The sequence below is a fragment of the Podarcis pityusensis genome (assembly GCF_964106645.2).
Source record: "Podarcis pityusensis genome assembly, chromosome: 6".
Lineage (NCBI taxonomy): Eukaryota > Metazoa > Chordata > Lepidosauria > Squamata > Lacertidae > Podarcis > Podarcis pityusensis.
Genome location: NC_138030.1, coordinates 86,448,390 through 86,462,875, shown reverse-complemented (window position 1 = coordinate 86,462,875; position 14,486 = coordinate 86,448,390). Strand labels below are relative to the sequence as shown.

The window sequence follows — 14,486 nt, the reverse complement described above, 5'->3', positions numbered from 1 at the left end:
GTTCTGGCTTCTGGGATAGCTGCGCAGCCTGCATTCGCTCCATAAGACGCACACACATTTCCCCTTACTTTTTAGGAGGGGAAAAGTGAGTCTTATAGAGCAAAAAATACGGTACTATGTTTTTGTGAGATGGGATAGAGGGAAAGAAGACAGTGCTGTAGAAAACTTTGTTTCTAAAACTGCTTGTTGAAAGGAAATAATTTGGTGACTGGCCTGTCCATCCTTGTACCATCTGATGCCCGCAGCAGGAATTGCATGTGCTTCACACTCCAGTGTAAGGCTGTTGTTCACTCTGATCTTCACTTCTTTAGGAGATAAACCCACTCCTGACAGGTCCCCTCTGTTTATGGTAGGAGGGACTGCACAGAAAGAAAGACCCCATTAATTGAAATATAGTTTCTCACTTCAATGGGACGGGGGTGGCGCTGTGGGTTAAACCACAGAGCCCAGGAATTGTCGATCAGAAGGTCGGTGGTTCGAATTCCCAAGACGGGGTGAGCTCCCGTTGCTCGGTCCCTGCTCCTGCCAACCTAGCAGTTCGAAAGCGCGTAAAAGTGCAAGTAGATAAATAGGTACCGCTCTAGGGGGAAGGTAAACGGCGTTTCCGTGCGCTGCTCTGGTTCGCCAGAAGCAGCTTAGTCATGCTGGCCACATGACCCGGAAGCTGTACGCCGGCTCCCTCGGCCAATAAAGCGAGATGAGCGCCGTAACCCCAGAGTCGGCCACAACTGGACCTAATGGTCAGGGGTCCCTTTACCTTTACCTCTCACTTCAATATCCACTGCATTATCAGAAAGGGAGTGTGCATGGGTAAGAGTGACAGAGAGCTGGGTGATTTGCACCACATGAATGCCCACATCAGCAATTAGTCGTTCAGGGTAACTGGATTACTACAATGTGCTGTATGTGGGGCTACCTTTGGGATTGATCTGCAGGCTGGCTCAGAAGGCAGCAGCTAGATTGTTTGTAAAAGGTAAAGGCACCCCTGACCATCAGGTCCAGTCGTGACCGACTCTGGGGTTGTGGCGCTCATCTCACTTTATTGGCCGAGGGAGCCGGCGTACAGCTTCCGGGTCATGTGGCCAGCATGACTAAGCCGTTCCTGGCGAACCAGAGCAGCGCACGGAAATGCCGTTTACCTTCCTGCCGGAGCGGTACCTATTTATCTACTTGCACTTTGACGTGCTTTCGAACTGCTAGGTTGGCAGGAGCAGGGACTGAGCAATGGGAGCTCACCCCATCGCAGGGATTCGAACCGCCGACCTTCTGATCGGCAAGCCCTAGGCTCTGTGGTTTAACCTACAGCGCCACTCGTGTCCCTAATAGGTTGCTTGTACCACCAGCATTTAACACCCTGCTTTCAGGATGTGCACTAGCTACTGATCTGCTACCAGGTCCAGATCAAGGTGTTGTGGTGGTAACACACAGGGTCATAAACAGTTCAGCAGCAGGTTGTTTCAGGGACCACCTTATCCCTTATAGGACCCCTAGACGGTTAAGTCCAGTCAAAGGCGACTATGGGGTTGCAGTGCTCATCTCACTTTCAGGCCAAGGGAGCCGGCGTTTGTTCACAGACAGCTTTCCCGGTCATGGACCCAGCAGGACTAAACTACTTCTGGTGCAACGGAACACCGTGACAGAAACCAGAGCACATGGAAAAGCTGTTGCCCTTCCTGCCGCAGCAGTACCTATTTATCTACTTGCACTGGTGTGGTTTTAAACTGCTAGGTTGACAGGAGCTAGGACAGAGCAACGGGAGCTCACCCCGTCGTGGGGATTTGAACCGCTGACCTTCCGATTGGCAAGCCCAAGAGGCTCAGTGGTTTAGACCACAGTGCCACCCACATCCCTTATACTCCAGTAGATTCTTGCCGTCTGCAGGAGAGTTAGTTTCTCCTGAAAGTCCCAAAGATTGCAGAAGCCTGTGCCACAGTAACTCAGAGCAGTAACTTTCTGTGTGGCTGCCCCTATTCTGTGGAACAGTATTCCTCTTGAGGTACAACAAGAGGCCACCATTTGCCCTTTCCTCTAACAACTGGATGTTTTTGTTTTGATGGGCTTTCCAGCTGAAAAATCTAAGACAATAGAAGACATGACATACACACGAAACAGATGCCTTCTTTATTTTTTAATGAAATGCAGCTATGGGTGTCTGCAGTCTTGCGAGGAAGCATGGCAAAGGCTGCTTAACTGTTTCTTCTCTAGCCTTTTTCCCCTTCCACTCAAAAATATCCACACTTCAAGTTGCTTTTTTGCCTGTAGGCAGAAAGTTCTTTTCTACAGCACCTGCAACAACAGGTGCTGGAAGCTATTTTGAATGGGGGAAATGGCTGGAAGAGAAAAAGTTAAGCAGCCTCTCTTCCACTACCTACCTGGCAGGCTGCTCCTTTCCCTCAGACATATAAGCTCCCTACTCCAAACCTTTCCCCTGCTGCCTCACTTGGCGCTAGCATGCCAAGGGAGAAACGAAGCAAAACAAAATGTAGGTATATGGCTTCACTTTGGTTCATAGGTGAATAATTCAGTCATTGAATGAGGTTGCATTATAAATCCCAAGCAGCAACAGAGAGAAAATTTGGGGCGATAAAACCAAAAATACAGTGGTACCTCGGGTTAAGTACTTAATTCGTTCCGGAGGTCCGTTCTTAACCTGAAACTGTTCTTAACCTGAGGTACCACTTTAGCTAATGGGGCCTCCTGCTGCCGCCACACTGCCGGAGCACGATTTCTGTTCTCTTCCTGAAGCAAAGTTCTTAACCCGAGGTACTATTTCTGGGTTAGCGGAGTCTGTAACCTGAAGTGTATGTAACCCGAGGTACCACTGTATAGGGATTGCAGCAAGATTGTTAGCATGCTTACTGTAGACTTTGACTTCATAGTGTTTTAACATTTCCCCCGCTTCATTTGTAGCTATGCAAGTGTATCTGCCAGTGTTGTCTTCCTGGGCATTCAGAATCTGCAGAGTTCGACCACCTGTGAAACAATAAGGTTTGTTTAAATTAATGCTTGTATGCTTTCCTCTGAAACAGGCAGGGACTCTGCTTGAATCATGGTTGGCTAACAATGTCAATGAAATAAAATGAAACCATGCTTACTTGATTACATGATAAAGCCGAAGAACTAAAGGAATTCTTGGGAGCTGGGCTCTAGCTAGAGTGATTCTGGACCAGCCTTGGGTCTCCAGATATTGTTGGACAACAATTCCCACCATTCCTGACCACTGGTCTTGCTAGATAGTGATGATGGGAGTTGTAGTTCACCTGGGGCCCCAAGAGTCAGAAAGACCGCTCTAGACTGTCACCATTTTGCATGCGGGATTCAAGGATAAACCAGAACTTCAGGTTTACACAGTTAAAATAGATTAAAAGGTTCTCTCTCTTGTAATGAGAATGAAGCTCATGTAAGTCAACGTTCCTCCAAAAAAAACATTCCTTCCATATGGAAACAAAATGCCAGGAAGAAAGGTTCTGACCTAGTCTTCTCCCTCATGTGCTCATTCTTATGTAGAGGGAATATTTGGATGTTTAGTCGATCTGATTGCTCCTAATGCTTTTGGGATAAGTGAAGTGGTAAAACATTTAAAACAAAAACAAAACTGCAATCGTCCTACCAGAATATAGCTGTACAAGATGCAGAACACATTCAATTCTGCCCACTTGAAGAGCAGGAACTGAGTAAAACCTGTGCATCACTTTCTGCCCCACCTAGACTTTTCTGAGTAATACAGTGACAAAAACTGCAATCCAAATAATATAAAGAAACAAAAATGTATTACCTGGCAAAATCCTGATATTCCTATTTGATTCTATGGGAGCTCCATCTTTTAGCCAGGTGATTGTAGCTGGGGGATAGGAATAAGCCTCGCAAACCAGTGATGTGGGGTTATTCAAAATAACTGTGACTTCTTCGGTACCCCCGTCATTATCTGCACCCACAATAGATGGAGACACTGAACAAGAACCGGGAGGTGGGGAGGGTGGGAAGAAGATGCATAAGAGAAAAGTAGAGAGACTGGTTCCTGTAGATTCCAGCTACATATTCAACACAGTGACCACATTTGAACCTTTGATGGTGATGGTAAGGAAGTGTGTACATTTGCCCCAGCAGAAAACATCCGGTATATCTGCTACTAAATCCAAGGGCATATCTAGTTACATCCATAGGAATGTACATCAAATTTCATTAGGGTTTGCACCTAGGGATTTTTTTATTTTATTTTACAGATGCATATTTATTGAATACATAAAAAGGTAAAGGGACCCCTGACCATTAGGCCCAGTCATGGCTGACTCTGGGGTTGCGGTGCTCATTTTGCTTTTTTGGCCGAGGGAGCTGGTGTACAGCTTCCGGGTCATGTGGCCAGCATGACTAAGCTGCTTCTGGAGAACCAGAGCAGCTCACGGAAACGCCGCTTACCTTCCCGCCGGAGTGGTACCTATTTATCTACTTGCACTTTGACGTGCTTTCGAACTGCTAGGTTGGCAGGAACAGGGACCGAGCAACAATTGAATACATACTCTGCTATAAAGGGATTTATTTTTATCATCAAACAAATTAAAACTTAAGTAAACTATGTTTTTTAAATTAACATCTAAACTTCACCTTGAAAATACTTTAAAAAATGAGACACAAAAAACCATTATTATTTTCTTGCTGTTGTGATAACCAGGTTTATAAGAAAGATACAGTCAATTTTCATGATCATTGTATTTAACCAGACAATGAGCTAACCCAAATTGACCAAAACACATTAAGGTTTCTGCATCTTCCTGTCCTGGTGTGAGCAAAAGGTGAAGAGTGGAGCCTGGTTGAAAACAGAACCATGAGACAGAAGCTGATGCAGGCATTCCAGCCTTTTTATTCTGCCTGCATCTCTGTGTCTGCTTCTCCCTTCTGCCTTTTCTCTCCCCAACCGCTGCTTCCCTCATCACAATCCCATTTTTTGAAACATTAGGGTGCATCTGGTCACACCCCTAGGGTAACATCCCAACTACCAAGAAATTCTGAGAGTCGTACTTTGTAGGAAGCCCAAGGATCTGTAACAAAATTCTCACCACCACCACCAATCTACAATTTCCAAAGATTCCTGGGACAAGAACTACCGTAATTTTTGCTCTATAAGACTCACCAGACCATAAGGCGCACCTAGTTTTTGGAGGAGGAAAACAAGAAAAAAAATATTCTGAATCTCAGAAGCCAGAACAGCAAGAGGGATCGCTGCGCAGTGAAAGCAGCAATCCCTCTTGCTGTTCTGGCTTCTGGGATAGCTGTGCAGCCTGCATTCGCCCCATAACACACACACACATTTCCCCTTACTTTTTGGGAGGGGAAATGTGAGTCTTATAAAGCAAAAAATAAGGTATATTTAAACCAAGTACCAAAAGCCTGGTGAGCAGCTTTGCACGTAGCTAGGGATGGACGGACCTGCCATTTTCATTCTCTCATTTTCCTCATTTTTCCAATCTTAAATTCGGTTCTTCACATTTCTCTAATAATTTGGGTTGCATTTTTTAAATTCGCACGAAAATCCATCAGCCGAGATCATATAACACCGGTCCTGAAAGACCTACATTGGCTCCCAGTACGTTTCCGAGCACAATTCAAGGTGTTGGTGCTGACCTTTAAAGCCCTAAACGGCCTCGGTCCAGTATATCTGAAGGAGCGTCTCCACCCCCATCATTGTGGCCCAACACTGAGGTCCAGCTCCGAGGGCCTTCCGGCGGTTCCCTCACTGCGAGGTTACAGGGAACCAGGCAGAGGGCCTTCTCGGTAGTGGCACCTGCCCTGTGAAACGCCCTACCTTCAGATGTCAAGGAAATAAACAACTATTTGACTTTTAGAAGACATCTGAAGGCAGCCCTGTTCAGGGATGTTTTTAATGTCTGATGTTTTATCACATTATTATTATTATTAATTATTATTATTATTATTATTATCATTAATTTTGTTGGGAGCCACCCAGATGGGCGGGGTATAAATAAATAATTATTATTATTATTACAGTGGTATCTCAGGTTAAGTAATTACCGTATTTTTCACCCTATAGGACGCACTTTTCCCCCTCCAAAAATTAAGGGGAAATGTGTGTGCGTCCTATAGAGCGAATGCAGGCTGCGCGGCTAAGCCCAAAGGCAGAACAGGGAGACGGAGCGCTGCACAGTGCTCCGTCTCGCTGTTCTAGCTTGGGGTTAGCTGCCTAAAGCCTCTGCAGGGCAGCGGGGTGCCTTCACCCCGCTGCCCTGCAGAGGCTAGAAAGGCTGTCCCCGCAGCCAAAACAGCGAGACGGAGTGCTGCGGAGCACTCCATCTCGCTGTTCTAGCTTGTGGGCGGCTGCGCAAAGCCTCAGCAGGACAGTGGGGTGCTTTCACCCTGCTGCCCTGCGGAGGCTACGAAGGCTGTACGAAGGTGGGGGAAAGGTTGCAACGCTTCCCCCCACTGCCAGCCCCACAAGCTCGGGGGGCAGCGGGAAGGCGGAGCGCCGCCTTTGCGCTGCTCCTCGACTTGGTCTTTGGGGCTGGCGGTGGGGGAAAGCAGCGCTTCCCCCCCGCCAGCCCCAAAGAGCAGGTCGAAAGGAACCCAAAGCCTCCGGAGCCCAGTGGGAACTCCCGCTGGGCTCCGGAGGCTTCGGGTGAACGCACCTTGAACGCACAGAACGCACCTTGTTTTAGAGGGGGAGAACAAGAAAAAAAATTTTTTTCCTGTTCTCCCCCTCCTATGGTCCAGTGCGTCCTATAGAGCGAAAAATTCTTTCCGGAGGTCGGTTCTTAACCTGAAACTGTTCTTAACCTGAAGCACCACTTTAGTTAATGGGGCCTCCTGCTGCTGCCACGCCGCCGCTGCACAATTTCTGTTTTCATCCTGAAGCAAAGTTCTTAACCTGAAGCACTATTTCTGGGTTAGTGGAGTGTGTAACCTGAAGCGTATGTAACCTGAAGCATATGTAACCCGAGGTACCACTGTATTAAGAATTTCCTCTGTTATATAAATGTATTCACATTTTATTGCTATATGTTGTGATGGGAAAGAAATTTGGTTCAGTCAGATTCACACATTCTGAAACAATGGGCTTTGATACACCTCCATTGCCCGGCTACTTTCCCCTGGGGAAACCTGTCCATTAGCACTGAATCAGAAAACAAAAAAAACAGCAATTGCGTTGATTTAGTGCTAAAGAGCTGGGTTCCCAGGGGAAAGTGGAGGGGCAAGGGCAAAACTTCTCAGACTTGTGCTTTCTAGGCACAGGGCAAGCAGAAGTATGGAAGAGTCCAATATGTGGACCAAAATGCAGCCATCCTCCAAGCTTCAGATTTCTCCAAATTTTGCAATTCAGTTCTCTGACCAATGCATACAAAAATGCATATAATAGAAAGGTGTGTATAAAAGTGGATATATCACTAAGAATGGGATAGAGTTGTGCAACACGTTAGGGGAAATTGCATGCAAAATATTTTACTGACATATTCCGTCGAAACAGATCTGCCTTCTTCTATGGAAAACACACAGGAATCTTACCAAGTACATTAACACTGAAGGTTTTGCTCTTGTCTCCAGCTGTATTGGACGCAATGCACGTGTATCTCCCCGTGTCAGATACTTGTGTATTTGTAACTTGAAGAAAGCGCCCGTTGGATATTAACTGATGGCTGTCATCCTCTAGGAAAGGTTGCCCATCTTTTAACCATGTGATCTCTGGAATAGGGTTGCCTTTTAAAAACAAATAAACAAAAAAAAGCAACATATATTTGTAACTGTTAATGACTTCTAACACTTCATTGTTCAGGAAACTTTAAAATTAAAATATAAAGTGAAAACTATATATCAGAAAAATATAGAGATACATAGATAAATAGAGATAGAGATAGAGATAGAGATAGATTTGAGGAACAGTATAGGTATAATGCATACAGGTACAGACTACCGTATTTTTTGCCCTATACGACGCACTTTTTCCCCTCCAAAAATGAAGGGGAAATGTGTGTGCGTCCTATGGGGTGAATGCAGGCTTTCGCTGAAGCCTGGAGAGCGAGAGTGGTCGGTGCGCACCAACCCCTCTCGCTCTCCAGACTTCGCGGATGTCTCCGCAAGCAGCGGGAGCGCTCCCGCTGCTTGCGGACAGTTGCCTGCACGCTGAAGCCTGCGCGCGCTGAGCTCAGTGCGTCCAGGCTTCGCGGACCTCTCCGCAAGCAGTGGGAGCGCTCCCGCTGCTTGCGGACAGTTGCCTGCACGCTGAAGCCTGCGCGCGCTGAGCTCAGTGCGTCCAGGCTTCGCGGACCTCTCCGCAAGCAGTGGGAGCGCTCCCGCTGCTTGCGGAGAGTTGCCTGCAGGCTGAAGCCTGCGCGCGCTGAGCTCAGCGCGTCCAGGCTTCGCGGACCTCTCCGCAAGCAGCGGGAGCGCTCCTGCTGCTTGCGGAGAGTTGCCTGCACGCTCAAGCCTGCGAGCGCTGAGCTCAGCGCGTCCAGGCTTCGCGGACCTCTCCGCAAGCAGCGGGAGCCAGCGCTGAGCTCCCACAGCTTGCAGAGAGCTGCCTGTTTGGGGGCTGGGGTGGGGGGAAGCTCGGGCTTCCCCCGCCCCAGCCCTGCGCCTGGGGGGGAAATAATTTTTTTTCCTTTATTTCCCCCCCAAAAAACTAGGTGCACCTTATAGGACGTTGCGTCCTATAGGGCAAAAAATATGGTATTTTTTGTTGGTAGGTAAGGGTATTTTAAAAAAAAATCACAGAACACTTCTTCAGAGAGCTATTATGTACATGTCTGCAGAGGCAGTTAGATGTGAGCCCAACATCAAATGCAAAAAAAGTCATGGATTGTCTCCAACTGAGCTTTACTGAGAGCTAAGCAATTGAAATTAATGGATCTAAATTAGTCATGTTTATTAATTTTAATGGGTCTACTCTGAGTGGGACTAGAACTGAATACAACCTTATATTCCATTAGTAGATAACTTCAGAACAGCTCAGTAAAAGTCAATAGTTTTTTTTTAATCACCGGTTTGAATTTGGTCTAAGATGATATACATTTGCTGTGGACATTTGCAAAGCAAACGTGATAACCATTTGTCTTAAGGGCAGAATTATTTTAGTCCTAAGTTACTTCATATTGTGTTGGCCACTATCCCACCTCCCTACAGCCAAGCTTGCTTCTGTATATACAACACATTTTCAGAAAGGTAAAGGTAAAGGGACCCCTGACCATTAGGTCCAGTCGTGGCCGACTCTGGGGTTGCAGCGCTCATCTCGCTTTATTGGCCGAGGGAGCCGGCGTACAGCTTCTGGGTCATGTGGCCAGCATGACTAAGCCGCTTCTGGCGAACCAAAGCAGTGCACGGAAACGCCGTTTACCTTCCCGCCGAAGCGATACCTATTTATCTACTTGCACTTTGACTGCTAGGTTGGCAGGAGCAGGGACCGAACAACGGGAGCTCACCCCATCGCGGGGATTCGAACCGCTGACCTTCTGATCAGCAAGTCCTAGGCTCTGTGGTTTAACCCACAGCGCCACCTGCGTCCACACATTTTCCTACCACAAAGTAAGTTTATAGTCATTCTGCGGTGGAGAAAAATCACTGTGGGCTGTATTTACAAAATACATCTTGGCAATTGTCTGGTGTAGACATAACACTGGTTCCCTCTATACTATGCTTTGCAATTCTGGAACCAAGCTCCTTCCCATTCCTTCCATCCTCAGCACAAATGCCCTCTCACTCTCTTTATCTGTCTTAACCATGGCCCAACATTATATGCGCATCAATGCTAAACCAAGGTTAATGTCAACCAGGGCTGCCCTTGTAACCAGAGAATGAAACAGCCTTGGGAAACTTTGTCAAGAGGAAACTGTGCCAGCATTAACCTTGATTACTAACAGCGACAAACCTAGACAGCATCTTAAAAAGCAGAGACATCACCTTGCCAACAAAGGTCTGTATAGTTAAAGCTATGGTTTTCCCAGTAGTGATGTAAGGAAGTGAGAGCTGGACCATAAAGAAGGCTGATAGCCGAAGAATTGATGCTTTTTAATTATGGTGCTGGAGGAGACTCTTGAGAGTCCCATGGACTGCAAGAAGGTCAAACCTATCCATTCTTAAGGAAATCAGCCCTGAGTGCTCACTGGAAGGACAGATCCTGAAGCTGAGACCCCAATCCTTTGGCCACCTCATGAGAAGAGAAGACTCCCTGGAAAAGACCCTGATGTTGGGAGAGATGGAGGGCACAAGGAGAAGGGGACGACAGAGGACGAGATGGTGGGACAGTGTTCTCGAAGCTACCAGTATGAGTTTGACCAAACTGCGGGAGGCAGTGGAAGACAGGAGTGCCTGGCGTGCTCTGGTCCATGGGGTCACGAAGAGTCGGACACGACTAAACGACTAAACAACAACAACAACTGACAGAGAACATGCAACATAAAACCTGCAGTGCTGCCAGGCCTCCCCATTTGACCCGTGATTCCATTTTGCCAACCCGTCCCTCGTGTGATATCATCCAATACCAATCCCAGTTACCGCAGCACATTTGGGACCCTTCTGTGCAAAGCTGAACTTTCCATGGCTTTGTACAGCACAGTTACGCAAGCCATGGCTTAAGAATCAGTCCCTGGCCTAACTAAGGAATCTTATGCCATAAAATGTTGAATCGTATTCAGATTTGGCACAGTCTAGGAAGCAGCGGGAAGTTGCTGTTTCTAAGGACGCTGCTAATGACCTGAAATGCCTTTGGCATTCGAAAGCCTGTTCCTGCTCCCAGTTCCTTCTTCATCTGCCAGCTCCAATCTCAGTAACAGTGCAGAAGGAAAGATGAGCCCGTCTTCCATACAAAAGGGGAAACTTAAGTCTTTGGTCTTTGATCATAGTGTTGGTTTGTCTAGAACTTGTGTGTTTGTGTATGGAATAGATGGTTGGAGGCCATGTTCATTCTTCATTGTGTTTGAGTTTTTTGCCCTGCCCACTATTGGAATATGACCACTGAAAGGTTGGCCAAGTTTGAAGCTGCCTCTTGGACTGAAAGCAAGTCCCTGCCCCTATATTAAATGATATTATGAAGTTAAGCAATGCAGGGAGGGGATCATTCAAGAGAAGAAGAGGAGGAGGAGGAGGAGTTTGGATTTGATATCTCGCTTTATTACTACCCGAAGGAGTCTGAAAGCAGCTAACAATCTCCTTTCCCTTCCTCCCCCACAACAAACACTCTGTGAGGTGAGCGAGGCTGAGAGACTTCAAAGAAGTGTGACTAGCCCAAGGTCACCCAGCAGCTGCATGTGGAGGAGCGGAGATGCGAACCCAGTTCACCAGATTACGAGTCTACCGCTCTTAACCACTACACCACACTGGAGAGGAGGGATAGCTCAGTCAACACAGCAGGAGACTCTTAATCTAAAGGTTGTGGGTTCAAGCCTCATGCTGGGCAAAAAGATTCCTGGACTTGATGACCTTCATGGTCCTTCAAGCTCTACAATTCTAGGAGTGTGAATTCCTGAATCTTCTTCCCCATTTGCAAACCATGGTATGCAAGAGTCAGTATTTTGCCTGCAATTGACCATTATGACCGGCATAGAAGAAATATAAAGCACAATCCTTTCTTGCTTGTTTCCTTCACACTTTGAATTTAACCTGTTGATGGCCCTTTAGAACAGAGTGACTGATATCTGTCTGTCTGTTAGTTTTGGGCATATTGTTCAGGAACAAATGGCCCAAGGGAGAAATCATTCCCACTAAACACTTTGCTTAGTCTGCACATAACATAAGTGTCAAAAGTGGACATAACAGGAGGCTGCCTTTGTTCACCTGTTCAATGGATAAACTGGAAGGTTGGAGGGGACGGCAGCTGAACAGAGAAAGACCTCAACTTCCCAAATTGACTTACTTTATTCACTTTCCCCGCTGGCTTGGCTCACTTCCATATATAAACAGGGCAGACACAGAGACAGGAATGTGGCTGTCCACATCACATCTAATCTGGCCCCAACAAATGGCCAAGTCACCTGTAATTAAGATAAACCTTGCCTTACCTGTTACTTCACAGGTCAGCATGAGGCTCTGCCTCTCTTTCACTTTCACATCTTCCAGGTTGTTTTCTCCCACAATGCCCGGAGGAACTTTTACATGGTTAAAAACAAACCGAGAAAGGCATATGCATGAGGACATCTAGTTAGCTCACATTAGAAACCATAAATGCTGCCCCATTGTCAGCAACCATATTCTCAAAACATGCTGAAAGGTGAGAAATCTTGCACCTTGTCAAGTATATGATGAAACCTTAAATACACTCATTTACGTTGGGAGCAGGGTTTTTTCCTGAGACTTTCAATGGAAATAAAGAGAGCCGCCATAATTCATGTTATGTGCATTCATCCTATTATCTTCTCAGGTCATTTGGATGTGATAAAAGTCACAAGGCTCATCCACACTTCTGTTTACCCCACCCCTTCCTCCCAGGAAAACCCAATCTTTCACCCTGAATCAGAGCAAATGTCAATCAGGTTTTCTCCAGATTGACATTTGCTTCGATTTAGTGCTAAAGAACGGGTTTTCTGAGGGAAAGCAGAGGGGCAAAGGAAAAACCAGTCAGGCCTGTACCCAGAAAGCACGAGACAAGCAGAAAATCACTTGAATCATGCTATCTAGACATGGGACAAGCAGAAATTGTTTTCCATTTGGTTGTGTAGTTTTTTGATGTGTTTTATTTATTGCTTATGACTTTTGTTATGTTGGTAATTATGTAAATCATGTAAGCCGCCTTAAGCATAGTTTTAACTATGGAAAGGTGACATACAAAAAAAATGATGATGATGATGATGATTAAGTGTTGACAAGCCCATAGCGATGTCATTATTTTTCAAAAAAGTTTCTGTCACTAGTACCTCTTAGAGTGGTGAATGGCACTATTTAGCGGGAAGAAACCCCAATGAAAATCCTCGTTATTATATATTTTACGTTGCAGTTTATTTGTATATATTTTACATTGTTATAAACGGATGTTTTATGATGGCCAATACTTGTAATGCCTAATAAAAGTTTGGCAAAGAAGAAAAAGGCTATAAAAATATCACTTTATTTTACATTCCCCCAAGGTGCCTGGATGATACTAGTTTGAATGGGATGCAGGTTTTTTTAGTGTCAAACAGTTTTTGTTTCAAAGGTGGTGTTTGGTTTTTACAAGCTTTTAGAATTTGCAGGAAGAGAGAATATGCTTTCCCATTTCTCACATTTCCTTCAAAGGCGCTCTGAGCGGTGGCATCTCTGCACATTAAGCGGACTTCCCGCCTGCCAGATTCTCCCCCACCCCCAAGTGCTAAATGCCAACACCAGTTTTTTCCGATTAAACATATTTATTGGTTTTTAAATTGATTCACTGGTATCTTTTTCATACATGTCAACATTCATAATAATAATAATAATAAACAAGTGAGATCTCTTAAGATTCTGTTATTGAACATGTATGAATGAATAAAAAATAAAATAAAAATTATGTTACTTAACTACTTATTATGTTGTTACTCTGTTTGCACCGGATTTTCCTGCACCTCTTACTTGGGTCCATAGAATTCTATGTTGTAAGCCTTTCCAATTGTGTCCAATCTTCTATTTACCAACGTTTCCACTGTTTCTACTAGTTATCTTTAGAAGAGTAATTCTAGCCCAGTCAAAAAATTTAAATCGCCGCAGTAATCTTTCAGATTTTTTTTTTACAATATTTCAGTTATTGTTACATTTTTGGTATTCTTGATCTCTTAACTTCTTAAAGACACCAGTTTTTCAGTTGGCTAGATTTTAAAGCCATGGAGCTATTCATGAATATCAGGAGCAAAAACCCAAAAGTTATTTAACCCTCCTGACATCTGTCGCATGCTCACCTAAAACAGAGAGTTCATAGTTCTTCCTCTCCTCTCCTGCAACGTTAGTCACCACACAGGTGTAGCGACCAGCATCCTTCATATTCACCTGCATCAAGCGCAACATCCTGCCACCTGAAGAGGAGTCATACATTCGCAAGTTATAATGAAAACTGACTGTCAAATATAGCCTGACAATATATAGTGCCCATAATGGTCCCAGGACACTGTCATGAGAATTTTAAGGCCTCAAATACGGAATATTCATAAATGCACACATATCTAAATATATGAACCATTTGTCTGAAATAGTATGGGAGAGCAATCCTGAAGCCATTTTGACTCTCCCAATGACCTCAAATATTCCTCTGCAGTAAGGGAGTCAAATGGGGAAAGCCTTCCCATTGTCTTTTTGCTTGCAAATCCTGTCTTAAGGGCGTATTTGTGATTGAATAGGGTGAGCCTGTGACCTGGATTCAGGAACTGAAGTTTTAACCATCACTTAAGCCGCTCTGAGCCCGGCCTTGGCTGGGGAGGGCGGGGTATAAATAAAAATTATTATTATTATTATTATTATTATTATTAAGAATGGCCAGGCTGCCCAGATAATGTAATCAGTGACCATTATCAGGTATCCTGGTAGACGGGATTTCTGCTGAAGACTGT

The 14,486-nt window shown here is 45.3% G+C and overlaps 1 protein-coding gene across 4 annotated transcripts in view; it reads right to left on the bottom strand.

Moving 5' to 3' along the window:
* Positions 1–14,486, bottom strand: part of HMCN1 (hemicentin 1) — a 293,517-nt gene that overhangs the window by 92,528 nt on the left and 186,503 nt on the right. For all 4 annotated transcript variants that reach the window (XR_013988112.1, XM_081011980.1, XM_081011981.1 and 1 more), the window contains 6 exons: positions 13,842–13,955; positions 11,997–12,083; positions 7,513–7,704; positions 3,776–3,949; positions 2,860–2,973; positions 214–359 (listed from right to left, as the gene is read on the bottom strand). Coding sequence is in view for 3 of the 4 variants with exons in the window: in XM_081011980.1 (XP_080868106.1) it covers positions 214–359; positions 2,860–2,973; positions 3,776–3,949; positions 7,513–7,704; positions 11,997–12,083; positions 13,842–13,955 (827 nt within the window). In the remaining variant the exon portion in view is untranslated. The remainder of the gene's footprint in view (positions 1–213; positions 360–2,859; positions 2,974–3,775; positions 3,950–7,512; positions 7,705–11,996; positions 12,084–13,841; positions 13,956–14,486) is intronic.